This window comes from Galendromus occidentalis, unplaced genomic scaffold, assembly GCF_000255335.2.
Source record: "Galendromus occidentalis unplaced genomic scaffold, Mocc_1.1 scf7180000077086, whole genome shotgun sequence".
NCBI lineage: Eukaryota > Metazoa > Arthropoda > Arachnida > Mesostigmata > Phytoseiidae > Galendromus > Galendromus occidentalis.
In genome coordinates this window covers 946,738-971,794 of record NW_003805074.1, presented here as the reverse complement: position 1 = coordinate 971,794, position 25,057 = coordinate 946,738, and the positions used below count along the sequence as shown (strand labels likewise).

At 50.9% G+C, this 25,057-nt stretch overlaps 5 protein-coding genes across 5 annotated transcripts in view; 4 read left to right on the top strand and 1 right to left on the bottom strand.

The window, feature by feature from the left end:
* Positions 1 to 477, top strand: part of LOC100901483 (tubulin alpha-3 chain) — a 2,602-nt gene extending 2,125 nt beyond the window's left edge. The window contains exon 4 of the mRNA XM_029110711.1: positions 19 to 477. Coding sequence (XP_028966544.1) covers positions 19 to 350 — 332 coding nt within the window. The 3' untranslated portion in view covers positions 351 to 477. The remainder of the gene's footprint in view (positions 1 to 18) is intronic.
* A 1,264-nt stretch (positions 478 to 1,741) lies between these two features.
* Positions 1,742 to 4,210, top strand: LOC100901198 (uncharacterized). The gene is made up of 2 exons (XM_029110728.1): positions 1,742 to 3,852; positions 3,965 to 4,210. The coding sequence occupies exons 1-2, from the start codon at positions 1,789 to 1,791 to the stop codon at positions 4,208 to 4,210; spliced, it is 2,310 nt and encodes a 769-aa protein (XP_028966561.1). The 5' UTR covers positions 1,742 to 1,788.
* Cdc6 (Cell division cycle 6) lies at positions 4,207 to 6,592 on the bottom strand. Its single transcript, XM_003740716.1, has 3 exons — positions 6,552 to 6,592; positions 5,768 to 5,925; positions 4,207 to 5,528 (listed from the first exon to the last, which is right to left on the bottom strand). Exons 2-3 carry the CDS (start codon positions 5,904 to 5,906, stop codon positions 4,504 to 4,506), a joined length of 1,164 nt encoding a protein of 387 aa, XP_003740764.1. The 5' UTR covers positions 5,907 to 5,925; positions 6,552 to 6,592; the 3' UTR covers positions 4,207 to 4,503.
* Positions 6,593 to 6,871: 279 nt separating this feature from the next.
* On the top strand, positions 6,872 to 10,597 carry Grasp65 (Golgi reassembly-stacking protein 2). Its single transcript, XM_003740714.2, has 7 exons — positions 6,872 to 7,027; positions 7,494 to 7,574; positions 7,835 to 8,038; positions 8,188 to 8,698; positions 8,855 to 9,301; positions 9,612 to 9,638; positions 9,893 to 10,597. Exons 1-7 carry the CDS (start codon positions 6,965 to 6,967, stop codon positions 10,120 to 10,122), a joined length of 1,563 nt encoding a protein of 520 aa, XP_003740762.1. The 5' UTR covers positions 6,872 to 6,964; the 3' UTR covers positions 10,123 to 10,597.
* A 4,859-nt stretch (positions 10,598 to 15,456) lies between these two features.
* Hrb27C (Heterogeneous nuclear ribonucleoprotein at 27C) lies at positions 15,457 to 21,079 on the top strand. Its single transcript, XM_003740787.2, has 7 exons — positions 15,457 to 15,482; positions 16,830 to 16,983; positions 17,101 to 17,301; positions 17,442 to 17,490; positions 18,189 to 18,271; positions 19,254 to 19,443; positions 19,643 to 21,079. Exons 1-7 carry the CDS (start codon positions 15,457 to 15,459, stop codon positions 20,128 to 20,130), a joined length of 1,191 nt encoding a protein of 396 aa, XP_003740835.1. The 3' UTR covers positions 20,131 to 21,079.
* Positions 21,080 to 25,057: the final 3,978 nt, after the last annotated feature.

Genomic DNA, 25,057 nt, shown 5'->3' with positions numbered 1-25,057 from the left:
ACCAAGCGTACCATCCAGTTGTGGATTCGGTGCCCGACTGGTTCAAGGTCGGTATCAACTACCAGCCGCCGACCGTCGTGCCCGGTGGTGACACCGCCAAGGTGCCCCGTGCCGTGTGCATGTTGTCCAACACCACTGCGATTGCCGAGGCTTGGGCCCGTCTGGATCATAAGTTCGATCTGATGTACGCCAAGAGAGCCTTCGTCCACTGGTACGTCGGAGAAGGCATGGAAGAAGGTGAATTCTCTGAAGCTCGTGAAGATCTTGCCGCCCTCGAGAAGGACTACGAAGAGGTCGGAATCGACTCTCAGGATGGAGGAGCCGAGGACGACGGTGGAGATGAGTTCTAAGCCGCTGCCTTCTCTGTTCAGAGTCAGAAAGCGAGCATTAATCAGTATCCGCGAGGTCGTCCGAAGTACCGGGCGATTCTTGAAATAAATTATAAACCGATTCGACATGATCAGGCCAGCTTCCGCAGGATTTCTGACTTTTCTTTGATGATTATGACCAAAGCCCGTGGATTCAAGCACTTATGATTCGTCATTGATCATGGATCAATATTATTTAGCCATTCTTTCTTAGTCTCCCTTTCATTGGAATAGAGAGAGGAGAATTGGAAGAAAAATCGGAAAAAGTATTCATCAGTTATAAAAATTGGGGTATGTTATTCTGTTCTCTCCTCCTCAATGGATTTGCTGCCAGAAGAACTGGCCCGAGTCTCTGACGGTCCGATTGGCGGTCTGCGCCAAGGAACACGCGTCGGTTACAGGAAGAGACGAGAGATACGGAAAGGCGTTCAGAAACTCGGGAAATCATCCTGGCTATATATTTGTTCATCTTTGTGCTTCCGATCGATGTTTGCTCAGCCCCAAGGTCTAGGCTTGAAGGCGTCGTCGCGTCCGTGGAAACCATCCCTCCCCTATTTCGAGGGACGTGATCGTGAACAGACTTCGTAAGGGAATTCTCCTGCGGAAAATATTCCGAATAGTTCGACGAGACGAAAAATGAGGCTGATAGTGCCCATCGCAGTCCTTCTCCTCGTTCTTGTTCTCAGAGAGCCCGTAGAAGCTCAAGATGAAAATGCTGAGACCTCGACCCCGGAACAAGCAGCTGCCGATCCGGACGAGACCGAGGATGAAGAAGTCGAGGAAAAGAAAGGTGATGCTATTGGTCATAAAATAATCGATCCATGATTGAAGCCCAGAGTCCGAGTTCCGAGAGTCGTGTATGATCGGCAGCGATGGAAATTATTCCATGAGCCGTAATTTTCACTGAAGCCAGTCGATGCCTTCCTTCTAGGAATCCTCAAAAAAGTTACCGGAGCTCTCGGGAAGATCGGGGGCAAGATCAAGGGGATGATCCCGTTCGGGCGTCGGCGTCGCTGAGGACAAAATCCCTTCTCTGAAAACTCGGATTCTTCGGGTAGGAGCTTACCCTGAGCTCCCATGTTCACGGTTCTGATGAGAGCCCGTAAGCTTTCCTCAGTCATATTGATCTTCCAATAAACTGTGAGTGAAATGAGAGAAGAAAATAGAGACTGAGTCTTCCCCTCGTTATCGGCACGCTCTAATGGAAGAGCATCGAGTACGTCGCTCTCGGTTCCGATCCGTGACCTACACTTCCGCGCACGCGGACATGAGCGCCGTCGCCGCTCGGTTCTCGAAGCGGCAGTAGTTGGTATCTGGAAAGGATCCTGAGAGGCTCTCCAACTCTCGGCAACATTCAAACACTTGCCGCACTCTTGGAGTCCCCGCTCATGATCCCGCTCCGCAGCGTCGAGCTGACAAGATGCGTTGTTTGATGCTTCTCTGTCTTTTCTTGGCGCCGCTTCAACAGAGACCAAAATTCGTGGCAGCTGTCGATCAAACGAAGCGCGACATCACGGAAGCCATTCAACGAGACTTCACGAAACTCTACGGTCAGCGTTATCTGTGCAAGACAGACAACATACGAGCACCGACTCCGGTGTCGTTGATGTCGTCTCTGTGTTTCTGCGATGCTCAGTGTTCTCGCTACGGGGATTGCTGTGTGGACGTAGACATAAGAGACAAGAAAGAAGAGCGCGAAGGCTACCACTGTAGTCAGTTGGGGCTAAGACATTTCTACACGAAAATGGGTTGCGGAGAAGACGATGAAGACGATCCGACTTTCGCTAAATCTCGTTGCGAAGAAGCCCCACCACGAAGCGATTCGGTTTCGCACCTCATAGACCAGCCTCAGTTCCATATTAAGAGTCGAACACTCTACAAGAACATCTACTGCGTTTTGTGCAACGAACCGTTTTCCTACATCAAGGAAGCCCGAGGGGATATCCATCATTGGAAGCAGCGGTACATGTGGTACAGTGAGGAAATGACGCCGGATACGTGGTCAGTCGTGAGAATGACGAATAAGTGGCGGTACGACGCCAAAATTCGACAGTACATCGTCACGGAGAACGGCAGCGAATATAGATTCACGGTGGACGCCGAAGAGTACGATTGGGCGAATTTCTCCACCCATTTCAATACTCGCCCGTGTCCCGACGTTCACGTGATCGAGGACTGCCCCGCTCGAGACGAGAACCATGAGGTCGATGCCGATATGGAAGAATGGGAAAAATACTGTCCTCTGTACACGGCGTACGTCCATTCGGACACGTTGGACGCTTATCAGAACGTTCATTGCGCATTGTGTCGCGGAATTCCATTGGATCGACTCTATCCGGGACTGCCATCGGTGTCCACCGACGAACGAGCGATCCAGAGCGGCAAGAAAGGCGATATGTTCAATTCGTACAGGATAAAGCTGAACTGCAAACCCGGCGAGGTTGCCGTTCTGAACTCGTTCTGTAGCCCGGTGCTATGCCAACCGGGCTGGATCTGGAACGGAGCCCATTGTGTCTCCCAGGAGGGTGAGGTCGGATGTTTCTACCTCACTCTCGAAGCCGAATGGGTGAAATTCATGATGAACGGCTCCGTTATGCTCTTGGATTCGAAACAGATATTCAATCAGTACTCTAACATAACGTCGAAAAACGGAGTCCCGACTCACGTGAGAGTGTGTCTGAAAACAGCAATCACAGTATCTCTCGAGCCGGCGCAGGAACTCGTCGCCGAAATTTGCCTGATGTCATCGTCGATCTGTCTTTCGCTGCAAGTCGTCGTTTATCTCATGCTGCCCACCCTTCGAGTGAATCGTCCGGGGAAGATTATCATGTCGCTATCAATCACAATTCTTTTAGGCCACGTTATGTTCCTGATTAAAGATGACATTCAACCAGGCACCTACATGTGTTTGTCGATTGGTCTGATGGCGCACTATTTCTACTTGGCATCGTTCTTCTGGATGCTCGTTATGGCTCTCGACTCGTGCCGCTGTCTGGCCGTGAATGTCTTCAACGCCAAAGGAGGCCCATACCTGATGATAAAATACGCTTTCGTAGGAATATTCTGTCCGGCTCTGATCGTTTGCGTTTCGATACTCTACGATGGCTTCCTACCGCACAGCAAGTACGCTCCCCGTTACGGTCGCGAAGTTTGCTGGATCGGATCTCGGTACGGACTCATGGCGTTTTTCGTCGTTCCAATCGTGACGATCCTGATCGTGAACTTTTTGCTCTTCGTTTTCACCGCAATCACCGTCCGCAAAGTACAGAATCGTTCGGCAAAGTTCCGGACGAACCCTTCGGGCTTCAACAATGAATTGGTTCGACTTAAACTCTATATGCGACTCGCGGTGGTCTTGGGATTCACCTGGTTTTTCGGCGTCTTGTCAGCCTTGACCGATATCAGTTGGCTCTGGTATCCTTTCTTCATCCTAGGTGCCGCTCAGGGCGTGTTCATATTCGTCGCCTTCACCTGCAAACGAAAGGTTCGCGCTTCTTGGTCCCGAGCCCGAATGACTCACCTGGTAGTGACTCACACATTCAATGCTATCAACGGGACATTAATGACCTCATTTTATTCCTCCCCGTATCCTACAGGTGTGGCATGAGCTCCAACAGAAGTTCTCCGGACATAAACGCTACGGCGTGCCCGGCAAATACCGCACGAGCATGGACGGAAGTTTCAAAGTGAGTTCTCTCCGGCGATCGTCTCACCAAGAGCCACCGCCCCAGACTCACAAACACACAACGAAGAACGGAACTCAAGCCGCGTCGAAGCAGAGCAAATCACTTGTCCCAGCGAATCAAGCAGAAAGCTTCAAATTGGAGAAAGAAGTCACTTGATTGTATTCACACGCGTTTTTATTTCATTCATGTGCACAAGCAAAAGCACTCAAACAAATTATCGATTTAGGGTGGAAATTGGAGGATTCACCAATTTCTCCCAGTTCAGATGAAGACGTGAAGTCTACATCAAACACTACTTCTCACAAGATGATTCATTCGTCGTGAGCTGTTCCGCCCAATTACGCTATACTTACAATACCCGTTGCGGAAACCAAGGATGGGGAAATGAAGATCTTTCGGTTGAAAGCTGATTTTTCGAAACTATTCAATGATAACTATTTTCTCGAAGGCTACGCAGTGTCGGCCATGCACGTTGCCAACAAGCTTTTGTCTTGGAGTACTTGCTCCACTTCTTCGCCGTCTATCGCCAGACTCACTTTCGACTTCCGACTGTCTTTGGCTTTCTTGACTGAAACTAAGGCTCTAGACTCTAGCAATGAACAAAGTGACTGGAACTCGCTGTACTCTATGACCGGAACTTTCGCTATTCGACACACGCGCGAGTAAACCTCATGCAGTTGTCCCATGGTCGCTTCCTTGAGGTTCTTCTGTCGCATGCTCACCAGAATCGAGCACAAAAAGAGCTTCTGCTGCAATGGCAACGTCGCATTCAAGTCCTGGTTTTCACGAGCTCGAGTACCGAAAACGTCGGATATCACTTGGTTTATATGACTGATGTCGACAACGATGGGTTTCGCCCCATCTTTTGCGATTTCGTTCCGGACCGCAAGAATCCTCTGCTTGCGAACCTGCCGCTCTACGTTCTCGACCGCACTCCGACAGATGTCGAGCGCTTTGCGGGCGTCACCTGTGCAATTTGCGATTTTCTTCGCGAGGAACAATAGAGCACTGGGTTTGATGACCTCGCCGCAGTTCGTGAGTCGCGACTCGAGAATTTTCGTGATCTGTTTGATGTTGTACGGGGCAAAGTGATAAAGCTGCGGTCGGTATCCGTACGACTGAAGTAACGGAACCATTTTGTCGGTGAGATCCAACGAGTTGGCGATGCCGACCAGAATGACTTTAGAGCTCTTGAGTTTCGCCAACTCGAAGAGAGAATAGAGAACCTGTTGGTTACTCGTCCTCAGCTGGTCGACTTCATCCAAGACGATCACGCAAGAGAACTTCTTGACCGCATTCTGTAACGACTCTAGTCCTGTTCCCGCAACCGAAAGGCCGTCCAAGATTTTCGCGTAGATGGAAGTGACGCCGGACACGGTCATGCAATTGATGAACACCGATCGGAATTTATACTTGGGGGAGAGCTTGTTCAAAATGTGGGAAATCGTCACGGTCTTCCCAGTGCCGGGGGCGCCTGCAAGGGTGAATGAAAAATGGTCAGGTCACTTTCTCCTAAAACGAGGGCCGGAAGAAACTCGGCAGAGGGTGTGTGCAAGATTGGCGATCCGCAATCAGTAGTCGCTTCGCTGTCCATTCAACTGGGCTCAGGTTGGACCAAGCAACGTTCCGGCGGTCGAGTGCTCCCAACCGGCATGCCGATCCGCTCACCCGGGTCTGTTGAACGATGGACCCATGAATACCGAAGCCACTCACCAGATATGTAGAGACTTTCCGGTTTTTTACTCTTCAGGGCGGGCTCGATTATTTTGGTCAGGTTCTCAACTTCTTCATCGCGACCGACGACGAGATCAGTGAGCTGCGTGTGCAGCGAGTGACGAGCCTGGCAGTACATTGCGGCCTTTTCTGTGACGCTGAAAATTATGAGAATAAGAATGCAATTCGCTCCGACGAGTCCTCCGGAACCAGAATTTTTCTACGCTGGTAGAGGATGTTCTCGTACGGAGCTCTTATATCAGCTCGACTAAGGGAGCTTGCTCGAATAAGATTGATTTGACCAAAGATCAGATGAACGATATCACAGCAGGTGGTGCCATGAGGAAAGCGCGGGGAACTTGTCATGGGGATATGACGCGAACGGCAGCGACAAATTCTGAGCGAGATGAACCTCAGGAGCCCTGAGGCGATGCGAGCCTCAACCGCGGAGATTCGTGTTCGTCGGGTGCGAGACTCTACGGAAAAATCGAGGGACCTAGCTAGGGACCTCTTTCCAAATCGCACCTTTACTCTCAGAATCAACGTGGCATGCAAAACCATTCGTACCTCCGCAACGACAATGGTAGGTGCGACAGCGAACGAGGAATTCAGCGAATGCACTCCGAATCGATCGCGTGACGAAATCACACACCCAAGTGTCTTCAGGGATTTCTCCGAACGAGCCAATCGCCGACTTCGCGAGCGACACTGCGCTCGATGAATCGACCAAAACCAGAGATCATTCCTGTCAGGAGTAATGGGATGTATAAATCGAAGAGCTTACCTGCCCTCACGAGAACCGAGCGCAATCGAAGCTTTGCCCGCCAACCCGAGTGTACGCGCCAAGAGTTGGCGCTACTAGCAGCTGTAGTTAGTCTCTTTAAAAGTTCCCGGGGCGGGCGTCGTCTGCTGCACCCTCAGAACAGTAACAGATCGAGACTCGCCGGGAGATTTCCTGCGTCTGGGGAACACTTTCCCTCGGAGTCTCGATGACGGGTCGGGTTGAGCTCAAAGCGACCTCGCATCAACTCATATCGGATTCTGGAATAGTAGGAGGCGAGAACGGGAATCAAGAGCTTGCGACCGGCGGCTCCGTAATCTGTCGCTGTTTGTAGATTCGGGTCTACGAACATCTGTGTTTGCCACGTAATTTCAAAGTGCGGTCTGATCTGATCGTATTAGGTGTCTGAAATTGCAATGGGAGCGGGCCAGAGCAATCCTGTTCCAGGAGGTGGTACCGATGGTTATCACGTTCTTCGGGTGAGTTTCGACTCGGACCCTGGGAACGAGGCTGTTTGGAGTCGTGAACTCGATGGATAAACATTCGCTCCGCTGTCAATTTGACAGCAATGCTCTCGGAAATTCCCGCGAGGCTCTATGTGGCTCTTTGACGGCCTGTGGTCGCATTCGCCGCTTGCGAAAGCTCCGTCGCAGAGATCGCTCGAAGGGACAGTGCGAACGGTCCAGTCAATTTCATCGGTGTCGGAATTCCGCTCCACGCAGTACGGCACCGGTACTCTCTCTTAACCACCGAACAGTACGCAAACTAATGAACGCCGGCTCCCACAGGTCAAGGGTCCCTTGCGGGGCTACCGACTTCAGTTATATCTCGATTGTGTGTCCTCTTCGTTGGAGGGAGAAGCCAATCTACCAATTTCGACTGGATGGTGACTAAACACCGTCCTCGCATCGGACCGTACTCCTCACTGACATTTTCCTTCCGCAGGTTCAGGACAACTCCCCGGGTCAGAAAGCCGGTCTGGAGGCGTTTTTCGATTTTATCTGTGCGGTCGGACCTACGCGATTGGTGAGTAGAAATACCAGCAGCCTCTGCTTCGCAGAGGACTTCTCGGAGCTCTCCTAGTAAGCAGAACTTTAGACTCAGAGAGAGCCTGTCCCGGTTCGGAAGATACTGCAGTTTCTGATCCATCGCGATGATCATACGCGAGCAGACGGCTATCGAAACTCTTCTCTGCCTAGAAAAGTTTTTGGACGATGATTGGGGCGACTACAGTCCGATTACGAAACGGAAATCTTTCATAATTCACAAATGTCTCTTCGCTCCAGGACCAGGACAATGGTACGCTGAAGGACATATTGAAGTCTTCGGTGGAAAAGCCGCTGCGCATGTCTGTATACTCCTCGAAGACGCAACGTGTTCGGGATATAGAAATTATACCGTCAACTTTGTGGGGCGGACAAGGACTTCTCGGAGTTTCAATTCGTTTCTGCTCTTTCGAGGGAGCAAACGAGAATGTGTGGCATGTGCTGGTGAGTGACTGAGATTCTTCTTCCCCCGGAAGAGAATCGGTATCGTACTAAACGCGTGGCTCGCGTGGATTGAATTCAGTTCAATTCAGATGACGCTTAACACTTATGATGATGATGATGAGTTTTTGATGGGGGTCGCCTCTCTACAGGAAGTTAGTCCGGGCTCGCCGGCTGATCTCGCCGGACTGCGCTCGCACACCGATTACATAATCGGAGCGGATTCGATACTTCATGAATCGGAAGACTTCTTCACTCTGATCGATGCGCACGAGAGTCGCGCCCTGAAGCTCTATGTTTATAACTCGGATTCAGACGCTTGTCGGGAGGTCGTTATAACTCCGAACAGGAACTGGGGCGGAGAAGGAAGTCTCGGTTGTGGAATTGGATATGGCCTGTTGCACCGGATCCCCATTAGGGACGATTATGAGAGCGAAGAGAAGAGATCGCTTCTCTCCAGGTCGAGCAGAAGTACGCCGAATCCTCAATCGACACTAACCCAGGCGGATCTAGAAATCGACCAATACAATCGCGGACATGGTATTGCTCCTCTGCAATCTTATCAGAGTGCCGCTCCGGCGAAGCCAGCGCCGATCCCTAATCCCCTCCTCCAAGCCGGGATAGCATCGAAGAGTCCTCCATCTCCTCCCGTGCCGATAGCCGGTTAGTCACCCCTGCTTCACCTCCATTCCGTACACTCAGACGGTCGAATCCGATCGCTATCACGCTGTACACCGTCGCTTCAAAATAGAACCTTCCCGAGGCTCAGCGCCTATCTTGTTCCGCGTTTCTCCTGAGAAAACATATATTTCCTTGCAGTAGGAGTACCTCTGCAATCGGGTTTCCAAACGCAGCCGCCTCAACAACAACCGCAAATGTCCGGAACGTCCGTTCAACCCCCACCCCCGATTCCTCCCATGGCGAATTCCGGAGGTTTGAGCTCAGGGGCGAATACGTACCGGGCTGCCGTGCCACCGGCGAACTCGACGGTTTCGGCGGTCTTCCAAAACCCACTACCACATGTGCCCTCGACGGTCCCTCAGGCCGTTCAGGTTCCAGCGCGAACCCAAGCTTCTCCCATGTTCGCACCGGTCGAAACGAATCGAACGTTCACCCCTCAGAACGTTCTTGACAGTTTCAATGTGCCTACAGTTCAAAATGTCGCCAGTGACCAAATGGCTCTGCACAATCCTCAACCGATAAGCGCGACAGTCCATAATGGGGCTTCGACCGTTCCTGGCGTTCCAGCGGCCCCACCTATGTTTGGTTGGTAGTTCTTTATTGTGTTCGACTTTTTGAGTTGACATTCGCTCCGTTGATCGTCACCTCTCTGAGCCTAGTCTAATCGCCCGGAAGCGGTTCCTCGGCATAGCTTCTCGAAGTTAGGGTTGTATTCTTCGCGGACGACCTCGGGCACTACTCTGAAAAATCTCTCATATGCCGATGGACGTACAATTGATTTCCCTTCTGGTACCTTCGTTCCTCGTCAGTCTACTATGTTGTCACAGTCATTGATTGATTGTTTTTTGTCCACATTTCGCTCAAAAAATTCATTTCGATTTCCTCATCCTAACAGATGCTCACGCCCGATCAGTCTCCATAGGTGGGTCTGCTTCATTGATCACACTGTTGTTTGCCTAGCACGTCCACAAGGTCTATAAGAATCCGTCCGGCTCGGGATGGGGGATTCTCTGAATTGCCCATGCATCTCCTTCTCATACCGATGACCGGTGCTACTAGAAGGGGGATCTGTTCTCGTTGCGTGAATCACCTGGCGGACGGGGGAGCGCACAACCGTTACAAATCGCGAGGAATAGTGACACCTGATCGACTTCTCAAGCCTCATGCTTCTTGCAGACATGTCAGCGTTCCAGCCGACACCTGTAACAACTCCGATATCGCTGCCGGGAATGCCCCCCATCACGGTGTCTGCTACTCTGCCGGCCGCCACGTTCCAACAAGTGTTCCAACACCCGCCTACGGAACTGCCGCAAACCGCGCTTGACAATTTGCCGCCATCGCCGCAGCAGCAGCAGCCACCGCCAGCATCACCGTCAAGACCTCAGACTTCGCCTCAACACATGTAGACATCACGTTAGGCAATAAGTGAGGTTTTGAATTGGCGGGGAGCTCCATGGATCCCTTCTGCAGCAGGCGGGCGACGGAGGAGAACAAATCGAGCAGTTTCTGTGGATGGACTCTAGATTTTATTTTTGAGCGTTCTCCAACCACTTGAGAGACAAGAGCTATCTTCATCGGTCGTTGATGTTCACAGAGGAGCTCCGATTCAGAGAAAGGAGTTCCCTGAGTCGAGCCTGCGGAGGGAAACATCCTAAACATCATCCGAACGCTTCTGCTGAGCGATCGCGTGCGACCTGGCAGATTTGGGTGACATCAACGTTTCCGAGCTATACCGAGCGTTCGGCTTGTCTGGAAGATTTCTAAACGCTAATATAATTATTATCATGTGTGAGAGAGGAGCAGACTAAACAATTTCGTGAGAACTATTAATTGAAGACGCGGAACATTGAGAAATACCGATCCAGGGTGTAAATAAACTTGAATATGCTGAAACTTCGGAAAAACTGTCTCCGCCCCAGCAAATATAAAATATATGAGTATAAATGATATGCTGCCTGTATGCGGCGACTTTGAACAGGACCAAGATTTCACAGCGTGGCAAACGGATGGCGATCATGTTTATTGACAATCATCAAACAAAATAATCCCTTCCTGATCGTGAGATCTGCACTTCTCCAATAAGAGCTCGACGTATAGTTTCAGATTCCAATGGTGGGCTCGATCACATTCATATCTTGAATCTCTGACGTTGGTCGAATATAGTGGCTTGTGAGCGCCCAAATTCAGAATGTGTGCCATCATGAACGGTGGTGGATCGTACATCCACTCTGCCAGAAGGTTAAATTATGTTGTGTATATGTGTTAATTATGGTATACATATAGTAATAGTATTCGCATATGATAATATTGCATATCAATGATAATGCGCGGAGTTATGACGATGGGTAAAATAACTGCAAGATACCGATCGCTGAGATTTCGAGAGTACAACAGATAAAATTCCAGTGGGAGGATATTCACCGCATGTGTTGAGACCGGGTCTGCGAGAGACGGTCCCTTCGGAACGGATACGATCCTTGAATCTCGCTGACATATCTATATCCACAACGATAACAACAGAAAACTTGGGATCAGGTTCCGTGCGAGCGAATCACGCTCATTCGCTTGACTTCTTGACGAAGCTCAGAGCGGGACCAGCCTGTGAGAGCTGACTGGACTTCTTTTTCGTGGCAGATCGAGACGATCTTCCGAGGGGTCTCGTACCTGTTCGCTCGACGTCGGGTCGTGCCGGCTTCCGATTCGAGAGCACCTTCGATTTAGGTTTCGAAGCGGTGTGGCCCGAATCCATGGGCTCCGCTCTGAGTTGACTAGAATCGTTTTTGGCGGGAGCACGCAGTCGCTTCGCTCTAGATGAGCTCGTCGAAGAAGATTTGGCCTTCTTCTGCTCTTCGTCGCTACCACTTGAGTCGATCCACTGACGCTTCGAACAACTCGCGGCCGACACTTCAGGTAGAGGTTCTTCGATCTTCACCGCGAGCTGCGGCGTAACGTTGGGCGATTTCATTTTTGATGCCTGTTTCTGAAACGCCTTCACCAACGGGTATTTCGTCGAACAGTACTCATGGTCTCCGTACTGCATCTTCGTCTCTTTTAAGGTTCCGCTCTTCTCGCTGCGCGTCGTTTGCTCGTTAGTCTTCCCGATCTCTGATTTCGCAGCTCTCATTATTGCGAACATTTCTCCAATTGTTTTTTTTTTGCTTTTGGGGAGACATTTTCTCCGCTCATCGGTAGCCCCTTCCTGAACAACAACAACAGCAGGAGGAGGATCGGCCGTACTCTCGCGGCGGATCAGATGAGTCCGCGTAGAATATTCACTTTTTATCAGCGGACTGAACGTGTCGCGCGGTGCCAACAGCGCACAATTTTCGTTACGAGCAGAGATCGTCGATGGCAAATCACTGAGATAATAATGAATGAATTCGAGGGGCTCTCCAGAATCGAGGAAGTTCGGATCTTTGGTGAGCCTCAGAATTCTGTAAGGTTTTGTAGAGGTTCTGCTTGAAGGAGAAACGGATGCTGCTCGGACGAGTACGGAATATTTCAGCTGACTGGAAGACTTAACAAAGTTCGGATGGCGTTTCGAATGCTCGCTCAGAGAAGAAACTGAGACTACGGCCGCGTTAATCTGTTTTTGAGCATTATCGGTCACCATTCCTAAGGGACAAACACATAGCTGAATATCACTTAACAGCAACCACCTTGTTTTGTTCCTTTGGTGCTCTCTGTACGATGATAGTGTAGTGGACGACGACGAGCTGTGCCAGAATGGCGGGGCGAGCTCTCTCTCTTTCTGCGCTGTTTGTGATGTCGGCTGCGGTGGTTAGCCTGACCCGCCGCGGCTGCTGCTGCTGCTGCTACTGTGAGGAGAGAGCTCCGGCGCTAGGCTCCAAGATGGACGCAGAGACTATTCCCGACGATTGTTCGGACTCACTCTGGTGCGGTAAATCCCGAGGAGAACTTTTCCCTTCATGAAAAAGGCGCTTTGCTCGAGTCGATAGCGTATTTCACGGATCTCTCCTTCCCATTCGCTATGTGTGTGTGTGTGAATGCCTACCGCTGCTGCCTATTCTTGCTGTCTCTGACAGACATACAATTTTAAGGCACGGGGGGCGGCGTTCCTAGCGGTACGGTAGGGATTCTTCCCTCGCCACACGTCCTTGTGAAACGGGAGGAAGTAGCGACGGAGAACGACAAAGAATCATTCCAAATTCAAGCAGAATCATGATGATGACGATGATTTCTGCTCATAAGGGGCAAAACATGCGATGATGGATGGGTCGTAGTGGCGCCTGAGATTCCCCATAATCTCAATCATAGGACCTTCCGACCTATATCTTACGGTTGCCTAGAGAATCAGAGAAAACCCGATATATCTCAAATTCTAACCGATTCCTGTAAGCGCGGCGTCGAGATTTTCGGATAGATATGGGTTCTGTGACGACAAACGTCTCTTCCTGGACAAGTGTTGCACTAATCCTGTAGCGTAGCGAGAAATAGAGTCCTGAGGTCCAAAAACTCCTCCGAACCGTGGACGGGCACCCATCATTGGATCCAAGGACCCCGTGGACCTCCGTCCATTGGTCCCATGCGATAAAAGGGGCTAGTTGAGCACTGCGGAGGCCCGAGGACCACCTTCGAACCTGGGGTCTCTACGGTCCACTCCGAAAACTGCTGATGTCGGGCGATGCATGAAAGTCTGAAGAGCGATGAGATGCGATGATGCTGAGCTCCGTTGGTGGTTGCAATCCGCGCTCCGCAATCCTCACTCCCTTTCTTCCGGAGGTTATTTTGAGGCCCTGAACAACGGGGAGGTTATTATTCACAGCGAGACTACTGCGGGGTATCCCCCGCAAGTCCCCCTGCATTGACCATGAACACTTGATTATTGGCGAGGAACCGAATCTCCTGATGGGCCATCGGCCCTCGAACTGTCGCTTCCCGGACCGGGAAGGTCGCTCCTTCCGTATCGTCGATGACTGATGGGAGCGGCATTCCTGGTTGAGCTTCTCCTGTATCGTACGATGAAAGCATCGAATAGCTTGTTTTGACGATCGGAGTCCCGCGAGCTCAGTTTCGGGCTGCCCTATGGTCCTTGGGCCGCTCTTTGAAGAACGTTTGCTGGTGCCGCGCCCTTTTGAAACTCCGCTCTACGGGAAGTGGCGGAAGCGTTTACAGAGCCAATTTCTTCCCAGGAGGATACGGCCACAGGAATCGGAGGATGAATTCTCTCAGGTAGAGCAGCTGTACGAACCCCCAATCTTCCGGAGGGCGAGGACTCGATGCTCTCGGTCATGGATCCCACACGTCATTTCCTGTGATCTCGGGATTCTTGTGCCGGCATAAGCATATTCAAAGATGTTCCCCGTGCACGGTCTGTCGTTCGAGGGAAAGATATGCTTCTCGGATCTGATCGAGAATCGAGACGTTTCCGGAAGCAGGTGGTCAGACCAGAATGCTTTATTCAACTCGACGGACCCCGGTCCGTGAGTGCTTCGACAGCGCAATTGGCGAGCTGATTGAGCAAACTCAGGCACTGCGATTCACACGCGCTTCTTTCGCGAAAAACCTGCTCACCAGAGCCGTCGCCACGCGTCCAGCCTCCGGACTCTAATTGTGGTGCGATAGGGGACCCAGAAGTTCACTCGTCGTGTATGACTGATTGATACTCCAAATATTTCTGTATCTAGGCGAATGTTCCGAAGCAGTCCATGAAAATCTATAACCTTCAATGGATTTCGCATCGAATTATTTCCCGGAGTATTCAGTGGAATCATTCATTCTACACTCTGTTACCGTGTTTCAACTTCCAAGAGCTGCCCCGTGGGAGGATGCGGCCTCGGCGCCATACCTGATCCTTCGAAGTCCTGAGGGAGCTCTGCTCTCTATGTAGATGCGGTCTCGCTCAGCCAACCGCAGAAAACTCGGAAATTCGCCGTTGATTCTGTCAGTCATCGCCGAAACGGGAGCATGAGTAGAGTCTGAAAATGGAATGTAGACAGACTCGGGAACTCGATCTGTTCCGTGGCCCCCCGATTGGCGATCGGCCGTCGAAGGCCGTCCGCATCCGAAATCGACAAGGTTGATGAGCAACCCTCCCAAGCTTCTGAGGGCATGACTTCGCTAGAATTCTCATCAAGTTGCGATGTAATCGGGTAATAGCCGTATCCTCAAGGATGCGGTTCTCCTTCCCGATCTTCCGGGTCTGAGAGGTTCTTGGGAGTACATAACAACTCAATCGCCGGATCGAATTGAGCTCGAACGACCCCACCCTTGATGGGAGCTCGCCCATGAAGGGCTCCGCGCTGAGAAAAAACTCCGATGTGCCGGAGAGTCTGAGCATCTCATCCACGCATTGGTCGTCTGAGCGGAGCGACGCGACGTCTAGATAGAATATCGTGACACAATACACCGATTTCGGCCGAGACCGCTTGGGACTCAAAAACCGATTCCGCCTTCCAGAAAGCTCTGCAGCTTCGGACCGGGGACCGCATCGGGTGCACTCGCCCCTCCATCGAGTTAGATGCATTCGGAGCACCCGAGCAGGTTTCATCCTTGCACATGTATTTTGAAATCGGCGCCGCGAACGAAGCGCCAATCCGACTTGTTTACAGAGGTTCATACCGAGACGCCGAAGCCAGCTAGGCCACAAGCGCAAGAGCAGGGGAAGTGATCGCAGCAGCATAACCAGACAGCGGCTGCTAGGCTTAGCGTACCCACGCGAAACTACCACATTTCGTGCAAAAATTGACGTGTTCGGCGAATACGGACCATCTGTGAAGATGGTTGACGATAAAGACGTCCTGAGGTGAGTTTTCGGTGTGCGTGGACTCTGCGATCCCGGCGAGAGACTCTAGTTTCGGCAATTTCGAATCAGCGGCCATGGGCAGTTTGCGCCTGGCTTCGGCTCCCGTCGAGCAGTGTCCGCGTTAGAAGTATCCTGTCAGTGTAGCCTAGAGCAGTCTACCTGGATCCTACATCACCATTCGATATTGTCTCGCAGCCGAGGCCTAGGGACTGCGCTCGAGTGTACGGATACACCGTAGATTCGAATCTTCTCCATGGGAAGGCACGTTGTCGGCGCCATGGCTGCACCGGGCCGGCGTGTGTTGCTTTGATTTCCCGCCGCTGTTGCTCCGGAGCCCGCATCGAGGCCGGACACTTTTCCTCTTCCCCGTCGACACTCGAATCCGTAGTTCGAACGCAACCTCCCGAGAGAAGAGCGGATGGGAACGAGCGCAATTCTCTCACAATCAATCTGTACCGTTCACTGCGAACTAGCGTTCAGGATGAGCCGTGTCCCTCAGTTTCCGGGCTTCCTCTCATGTTTTCGATAAGGGGGACGAGCTCGCAGCGTAGGAACGACGCAAACGAATGAGCATTCATGCAGGAGATTGGCGGATCGGCTTTTTTTTTGTTGATGGTTTCGGATGGCGGTCGGCTCCGACTGTCTCCTAGTCCAGTCCCGAACGAGTCGAACGTTCGCAGTGTAGAAAACAGTAATGAGGTGCATCCGCTCCTAGCGAGCTGGATCCGATGTCCTCTATTGACGCACGTAGCGTCGACGCGGGAGCCCTTTCATGGGATCTTCTGATGAATTATTATGAAAGGTTCCGCGAGTTTTCTCGGAGGATGAGCACTCATCGGGGAATCGCGGAAATTCGCTTCATTTGCGGATTGGATGAACCTCGATTCTGGGCACGAATATCCCTTGTCTGGGTGATCTGAGCTTGGAGCTGGATGCAAGAGAGGAAAGCATGAAATCGGTAGCGGAATCAGGAGATACTGAATTTCTCGACACCGGATCTCCGATACTCGGTGGCTGTGTGATGATTCCAAGGGGTGGATGCTCCTCGGTCTCCCCGAATGAATATCTCGGGGCGTCTGGGGTTTGGCGAATCGCCGCAGCGGAGTATCACGATAACACGGTTTAAATATAATAAGATGGATTGTTTCTTCCTTCTCGACCGCTAGCCGGAATAGTTTCCTCTCGCTATCACTATGCTAATTGGAAAACGTCGTGTGATGATAAGGGATTAGATTCTAGTTCGGATTCACCACCGGTTTCATTGTCGAGATAGCTGAGGAAAAAACTCCGAGGAATTCGAGCGTGTCTCAAAGCTTCGCTAATCGACGTCGTTTTTTCTGATTTCAGCAAAATGTTTGTCGGGGGTCTTTCCTGGGATACCACCAAGGAAGGCCTTCAATCTTACTTTTGCCGGTTCGGGGAAATCGTGGACTGTGTCGTGATGACCAACGAACAAGGACGTTCCCGGGGCTTCGGGTTTGTCACCTTCAAAGATCCTCAGGTGCGTTTCCGAGAGCAGGCTTACCGCTCCATGATAGACGGCTCGATCCTTGAGCGATGAATGGTGACAATGCTTGCTCGATCCGGATGAATAATTTTCGGACGTTTCTCATAACAGGTTGTGCAAGTCGTTTGTCAAGGAGGACCCCATCGAATCGATAACCGAGTCGTGGATCCCAAACCGTGTAATCCACGCGGTGGGCCGGGGAAAGGCGGAGGCAAACGTGGACGAGGATACCCTAAGATTTTTGTTGGAGGTCTCCCAACATCCCTGACAGAGAATGAGCTGAAAATGTTCTTCCAAGAGCATTACGGGGACGTGAGTATATGCCCAGACCAGATATCGCATCTAGCGTATTATGTCGAAGAATCGCCCCTGCGGTTCCGCTCCCGTTTAGCTTGGAAATTATTCCTTTGAATTTGGAAGCACGGTATCCAAACACCATCCTCTCGATACAGGTTTTCGAAGTGGTTATCATGTACGACCAGGAACGCCGCAAATCAAGAGGTACGTGTTTATTCCCTCGTTAGTCCTTCACATGGATCTCTGTCGTATATGAGTTTCTGAAAGCAAAATATCTGAGTGGGCCTGAATCGTGTCCAATTGTGTGTCTGAGTGAGTGTGTGGGCTGTTCCTTCTTTTTGTTCTCTGGGACATGATCTTTGTCCTCATCGTAAATAGTGGTTCTTGTAGTGCGGCCTTGCCATGAAGCTGAAATACATCTAGATACCTTTAGGGACGTAGATAAACGGTCAGTAGGTCGCAGATTCCAGCACGCAGCTGTGTTCTTTAACATCGAGAACTGCGACCGTTACTGTACTACCGATATTTCGAAAACGCTGTCTAGTTTTTCTATTCCTCGTTAACCCCACTATCTACCTTCTATTCTAAATAGTCGTACCCGATCGTATGTAGAGAAGTTGCCGCCGATCTCACACATGGGGACCGCTCTTCGATCTCGACTGAAAGGATGTCTCCTATTAGCCCAACTCTAGATGATTGTGGCCAGCCGGGTTTCTCATCCGCTCCGAGAAACAAAGATCTTCCAAGTCCACTAACACTTTCCATTTAAGACCATAGTTGGGCCGATCTACGGTTTGACCGGGACTCGACAGTTTCCTGAGTCGAAACTGAGAGTCGTAGCTCGACCTCTGTTTAAGCTAATTTTCGCCTTACGTAAGTTGGTATTTTCTCTTCTTTCTTAGGATTTGGCTTCGTGTCATTTGAGAACGACGATGCTGTTGACCGCGCTTGTAGGGACCACTACGTATCCATCAATGGCAAACAGGTACACACCCAATGCATTCGGAGTCATTTCAAGAGTGACGACAGATCAACACCAACTCCCTAGAGAACACAATCATTACGACAACGTCCCGTCTCACCGACCGATCAGAGGGGCATTCCTCGGTTCTCCGCATAAACCTGTTGAGCGGTGACGTTATTTTTCGCTATTCTTCGTCCATGTCCTGCACATGCCCTCTCCTGAACTATAATTTCGATCCCGTGGGACTCGCCCATTGACGGCCATCGTTTCCCACCGGGAATCTTGATCCTGATTTTTCCGCGAACTCGCTTTCTCCTCCGAGTGAGGGACTGAAGCGCCTTGTAGGTTCTGGCTGAGGATGCTCGCTCCTCGGTCCGGTGGGTTTACCGATTCCGGTTATCGATCCGTTGAAGGCCTTGTCTACCCAATCTAAGTCTGTCTATGATACTCGGTAGCGTACTTGGCTAAGTAGATAACTACTACTGCTGTTGCTCACCTAAAATACGTGTTGCCCACATTTACGTTGACCTACCTTATAGGATGCGCTGGCTATCATAGGTAGCCTAGCTAGTAGCCTATGTAGGTAAGGTTCGAATCTCGTGGAATGGCTCACATACCGAAGAGAGTTGAAATCTCATTGCCATGATCTGAATCTTCATCTCGGTCCGGTCAAGTCTGAGGGTCAGGAGAGAGTCTCATTCGATCAAACCACCCCTATACCATTTGCTCTGGAAACATGTGATGGCGGACCTCACAGACGTACACTGAATTCTACGCGGTTCTTTCTAAATATTCTCACTGCCAGAGGGACGGCATACGTACAATCCCAGTTTTGGAATATTCATTATCTACTCGCTCTCCTCGATGGATCCATGCGTTCCGGACCCGCTTCCCGCGTGGATTCCTTCCGATTTTTCGTTTGCATAGGCGCCTCTGCCTCTGATAGCATCTCTTTCTCACATGGTGCTGCCCGCGAATAATTGACGTGTATTATGTTCGTCAGGTTGAATGCAAGCGAGCTCAGCCACGCGATGTGCTCGAGTCGAAGATGGGCTCCAGCCAAGGAGGTTTGAGAGCACCCACTGGGGACTTCTACGGATATGGTAATCCCGGACCTCGAGGCCCTCCTCAAGGACCCCCAGGAGATTTCCGGAATGGCAGCTTCGGCGGCTGGGGAGCTCCCGCGCAAGACGGTAAGAAACACGCTATTATTCCTTTACCGTCACTCTGAGGGAGTCTATAAAGTACATGCAAGTAGAACATGTCACTCATCCTGCACATTATGTAGAATGACACAGCATCGCCGGGACGTTCGCTCCTTCCACCGATTGTCTGAAGTTTCCCTACGTTCTTCCGACACGAGCCTGATTCCATGAATGCTTCGATTCACAGGACCACCGACATATTCCGGGGGATACGGAGCCCCCCAGACCGCCCCCAGCGGAGCTTGGGGAGGACATCCAGGGGCTGCACCCCCGCACACTGGCTGGAGCAGCTCCCAAGCTCCGACAAGCTACAATCCCAGCTATGGCGGACCAGGACCGACCGCTCCGACAGGAACAGCCGGCTACGGAGGCTACGCAGCTCCAGCCGGTAATTACGGACCTCCGAGCGGTCCCGCTCCTGGACCAGCTCCGCCAGCGCCGGCCTACGGAGGATACGGTGCACCGGGCGGACCCGCACCGGCCCCGCCTAACGGCTACAACGGAATGGGAGGCAGCTACGGTCAGGACGCTTCCAGTTACGGACCAACGCGAGGCGCGTACGATACCTATGGATCCGCCTATTCGACCACGACAGCTCCGGGTACCGAGAGAGCTAATGGAGCTCCGATGGCACCTCCTGGAGCTGCGGGTTCCTATCATCCCTACAGGCGATAGATTCGGCTCGTAGGTGTACCTAGGTAGCAGGATAGGTACATGCCATTGGATAGGATCGCGGAGAAAGTCGCGAACCCACAAGTAACATCAACAACATCAGCTACAACAAAAACAACGTACTACTGCTAACAACATCGCGAGTAACTGACCAGAACGAGAGACAGCGCTGAAACCAGCGAGCAAGTGTTCCATCGATCGAGGAGAGGACTCTCGCAGGAATTCCCTCCGGCAAACCATCTCGAAGGAAATCTCGCGGGGAAGAAACGACCGCCGGTGCTCTCGGAGATCCATGTCCCTGCCGAAGTGCAGAATTAACGAGTCCTTCTCTCCCACGGCTTACTTCGAGAGTCCGCGTCGAGTCGAAGTCCCCCTGTGGAGCCTCTCTTCTATTCGAGGAGAGACTACGGAGGAGGAGAAGGAATGAAGATGAAGCAACAGAGTGCGAGCGAGGCGACATGTTCATTTATGAAGATTAGACAAAACTACTAATAATAGAACGAGAGATTTCAGTTAAGTGAGTCGACCAGTAGCTCGGCCTCGAGCGGGGCTGAGAACTAGAGTGCTCGACTGTTCTTTGTGTATTCAATAATGATTACCTAGATGAAGCAGATGAAACAACGGATGACCAGTGAAATGTAGAAGATACGGGGATGATATTCTTCCATGATGTACACGTGCGGCAAATGCGGTCATGCCCAGGAGGCTCACACGGCTTTAACATTAATTTCTTTGACATCCAATCGGTAGTCTCGAAGCAATCGCTGAAATTAGGGGAAGAAATCATACAAGCATGTGTAGAATCGATAATTGACACCGGTCACCCCGATGACGGGAGCCTCTGGACATGAGAGCTGCTCCCGATCAAGCGACACGAGTTGTTTTCTCTTCGGAACCTCAAGACTTTGTGCTACGATATCAATCAAATAAACGTCCGAAAAATCGTAAATTTCATCACGTCATGATCTCATTACGCACATCGGTGCACTTGATAGAGAAGGTTTGGTATAAGAGCTCGTAGATCATCTGATCGAGCACAAAAAGAGAGTCCTCTTCTCCTCGACCTTCAGACCTGGGAATCTTTTTCGCCACACTCACGAGAATCCATGAAAAGGTCACGCACAGCGCTTATTCCCGGGATCACAGAAGACGCGAATGCTATTCCTCGACGCCTCCGATTCGCAGCGCCAGTGAAGCTATCTGGTAGAAAACTGTTTCGGCTCCCCATCAGATATTGAACAATTTCCGAAACTTCTACGGAGCTCCGGAGGCGGGAAGCATACCGAGCGGTTTAGGAATCGTAAGAAACCGCGAACCGCGGTACAACCAGAACATCTGTTCTCCACCCCGGCGTTTTCAGCAAGAATCAGAGACTGATAGCACTGCCCCGGGCTCCTCTGAGGAGGAGCATTCCCCCACCTGCCCGTGAAGAATCGTCTGAACCTTCGGATACTGCTCGCTGTACGTATTCCACTCCGCGATGACTGGAGAGTTGGTGGTGTCTAGAACTTGATTTCGAGCCACAGCATGACTAGTGTGGTCGAACCTCTCACGGACAACCCTTAACCTCATTCATGCCCGTCGATGACGATTCGTGCGAAGTCTACGCTCTGCGACATCCTCGTGGATGTCGACAATCGTACGGGAAGTCGTAGATGGCAGACTACTGAGCGAAAATGGCGGCTCGGACCCTGGGCGATCCAGAGGTGAAAGTTCGGATCGCTACATTGAGTCGCTGTAGGATTCGATCGATCGAACTCTCTCCCATCCTTCATTGGTTTCGAGATCTTCGTTGGAATGTTGTAGTTCACGAGGTTGAGCCTGATAAATACGAAAAATATGCAGGTACTCGGCCTTGATCCTCCTGGGTACATTTGCGCTATGGATCCGTCCTCGGAAGCAATGTGAATAACAGTACCCGGGACGTTAAACCTTGGCTGCGTGGATCAGCCCGAAAAAGTTTTTAGGTTGAGCCTGATGGAGGGAAACAAACTCTCTTAATGAGGGAAGAGGCGTGGTTCGCGGTCCGCGGAAAATTTTATTCTTTCTCATCAGTAGAAAATATCTAAATCGGCAAATCACGACACAATGTTCGGGTACGCTGTAAACTAATGCTCTTCGAACGAACCCTGGGCTTTTTCATGCTCATACTGTTCGCAAATAATTCCTGAGGCCGGGTTCGGTTCAAAGCTCCGATAGTTCAATCAGCGCTCTCTCCGTGCTGGTGGCTTACTGCTGAGGTACGGCTGCGAATGACTCCATCGGAGGTCAGTAGGAAGCGATTTCTTGCACAAGCGTTCCGGGCTTCCGTATTTAGGACTGACTTTTGGATATTTTTTTTAATTTATTGCGGATCGAATTCTTTGAGGGCTCCTCGAGAGCTATCTCTCGATTGTCTTCTTTCCCTCCCATGCTTCAGAGTCATTATCGAGCATCGAATTCGATGCTTAATTAGCGAAGAAGGCCATCGGACTCAGAGCAGCGCACTTGACAGCAGACTAGGATCAATAATCGACATTTTGTTTGATTGACAGCTCGCTAGGAGAGGATGTATCGAAGTAGATGACCCGAATTTTTCGAACGGCATTCCGTCATTTTGTCCTCGTTTCATCTGCACAGTCTCGAGGAGTCCGAAATTGTCGTGAGGTCGCCAGAATCTCACATTTGCATAGGTATCCGCCCCCTTGAATTGATTGCGTCTTGAGCGATCCGCGATCGTCCCTACAGCGAGCTGAGGTCAAGCGATGTTCTTTTTGAGCTCTCGTCAGATCGATCTGACTCTAAATGGGCAATCAATCACCCCGAGCCTCCGACAAAAGCGCTGCGGAGCGTTTCCGCCTCGGTAATAAAAGATAAACACGCCTATTCGCTTAGAGTACTTTGACAGTATGGACTAGATTAATGTCTACTTACGGCACGTAAATACATATACAATCTATATTTATAAGTGTATAAGGAGAAGCCTCCCCGCTTCCCGCTGATTCGCTCGTACCTCCTGTGTTACTCTCTCGGAGACTTTCTACATATCGCAAGGATTCCCTCATTCGAGTCTTCCGTCGAGCGGCACGCTCGAAACGAAGATGATGAGTGGAGCGACGACCAGGAGATACTTTCCCTCCGATGCTGAGCTTATTGCTTCCGAAGTATTGCGTCACGAGAATACACGATATTCATTATTGCTTTGTCTTGTGAAGGATTCCGTCGCCTAAGCCTCGGACACTTAAGATTATCTGTTGAAAATTCTGAATCATGGCCCGAGGGAGTTCAATGGACTCTGATGGTTTCCCCACGCCGATTCCTTCAGGAGACATGAGATACACATCTCACATCGAGTCGCTGAGGCCTTGCGTTGGCACCGATAGCATTCCTGACTGGCGATCCCCGGTGGCCGAATCATGACCTTCAGCGCCCAGATGCCAACTGAGCGATTGATTTATGGAACCGTGGCGCCCGAAAAGCTCTATTCGCAAAGTAGATCTCTCGACGCCGGATAAGTACTTCGTGCAAAACGTCGTACTCTGATTGAACATCGAGAGGCGATTCGTTGATTGATGACTTCCGTCAAAAGGGGGGCGAATATCCAATTCATCAGTAGATCTGCGGAGCGCGTCCCCGGCAAGCAACTTATAAAATTGTAGTCTAGATCGTGGTAGTCACATCACTCCGTTTACTGGCATCCGCAGCTTCTAAGATCGAGAAGCCTAAGGTAGAAAATGTTCAATGCTCTCGTTCGCGCTCGCAGCGGAGAGGGTTCTCATCTGCTTTCATCGGGATCCCCCGTTTGCTGTTCATTATCAAAAACTATGCCGACTGCGTCCCTTATGGAAAGCCTTACGGGCCTCCGGCGGCAGCATCTGAGCACTCGGCCGGACGAATGATCTTCTATTACTGATACATACAAGCAAAACAGGTTTGCATACACTGGATACTAATCTAACATTGGGAAATCAATGGCGCCCGCTCGATCTCTCCTGCTGGGGGCGAGGGTCGTTTGCTGTACAGAAGGAGGTTTATCACATGATGTATATCAAAGTAATTATTGTATTTATCGTCATTCTCATGATGATGTACAATATTCTGGACGAAAATATTGTCCAAGCAGCGCTAAAATCGTCGACCCTCCGCGAAAAAAAACGCCCAGGAGAAATCGATGGACGCTCATCGAGGTACTTAGGTTCCATATTCGAGGTATAATGTTATTCGGGAGGAGGCAGACATTGTCACTCAATTCGAAGTCGTTCAGATCCAGCAGAGCCTCTCGATGAAAGTGTAAGTTTCTCAAGCGACTTCATCGAGTGGAAAGGTCGGGTCACGAGTCACCATACAGTGAGAGATCGCATCGAATCTTAAGATTTAACGTAAATAATGATTTTCGAGTTCATTGGAAGAAACAGAATTATCTGAGGTCTCGCAACCTTCGCATTCGACAATCGCGCTGTGCATCTCAGCGTTTGGCTACAATACGATACTTTAATTTCCAACGCGCTCCCGCTGCGAATAAGAGGGGGGTCGCGAAAGCCAGGTTGACGAGGCCTCCCCCCTCGGCCAGTCGATGGGAGCAGAGCAGCCACCTCGAGCCTTCCTTCGACCGGTAGCGATAACGACTAGGATTGCATAGGTGCCGGAGGCGAGCCTTAGGGTCTTCAATTTTCCAGTCGAGAATTGGGTGCCGTAGCTCTCGGGCTTGGGATGCTCCGGTTCGAATCGGACAGTACGACTTCTGTGATACCCTTGAAGAAATTCCTTCGCGCCAATTCTCTTAGAGTGAGTAAATCTCGTTCCATGGATTCCGGATCCACTTGGAGGAGTCGTCTGTCTCGTTGAGGGAGTCGGGGTTGGGCTTCCCGAGTATCTGAACACAGAAAGTATGGCATAATATTATTGCTCTAAGCATAACGCAGCTGATTTTCGGTCGTGTGGCTCTCTGAGA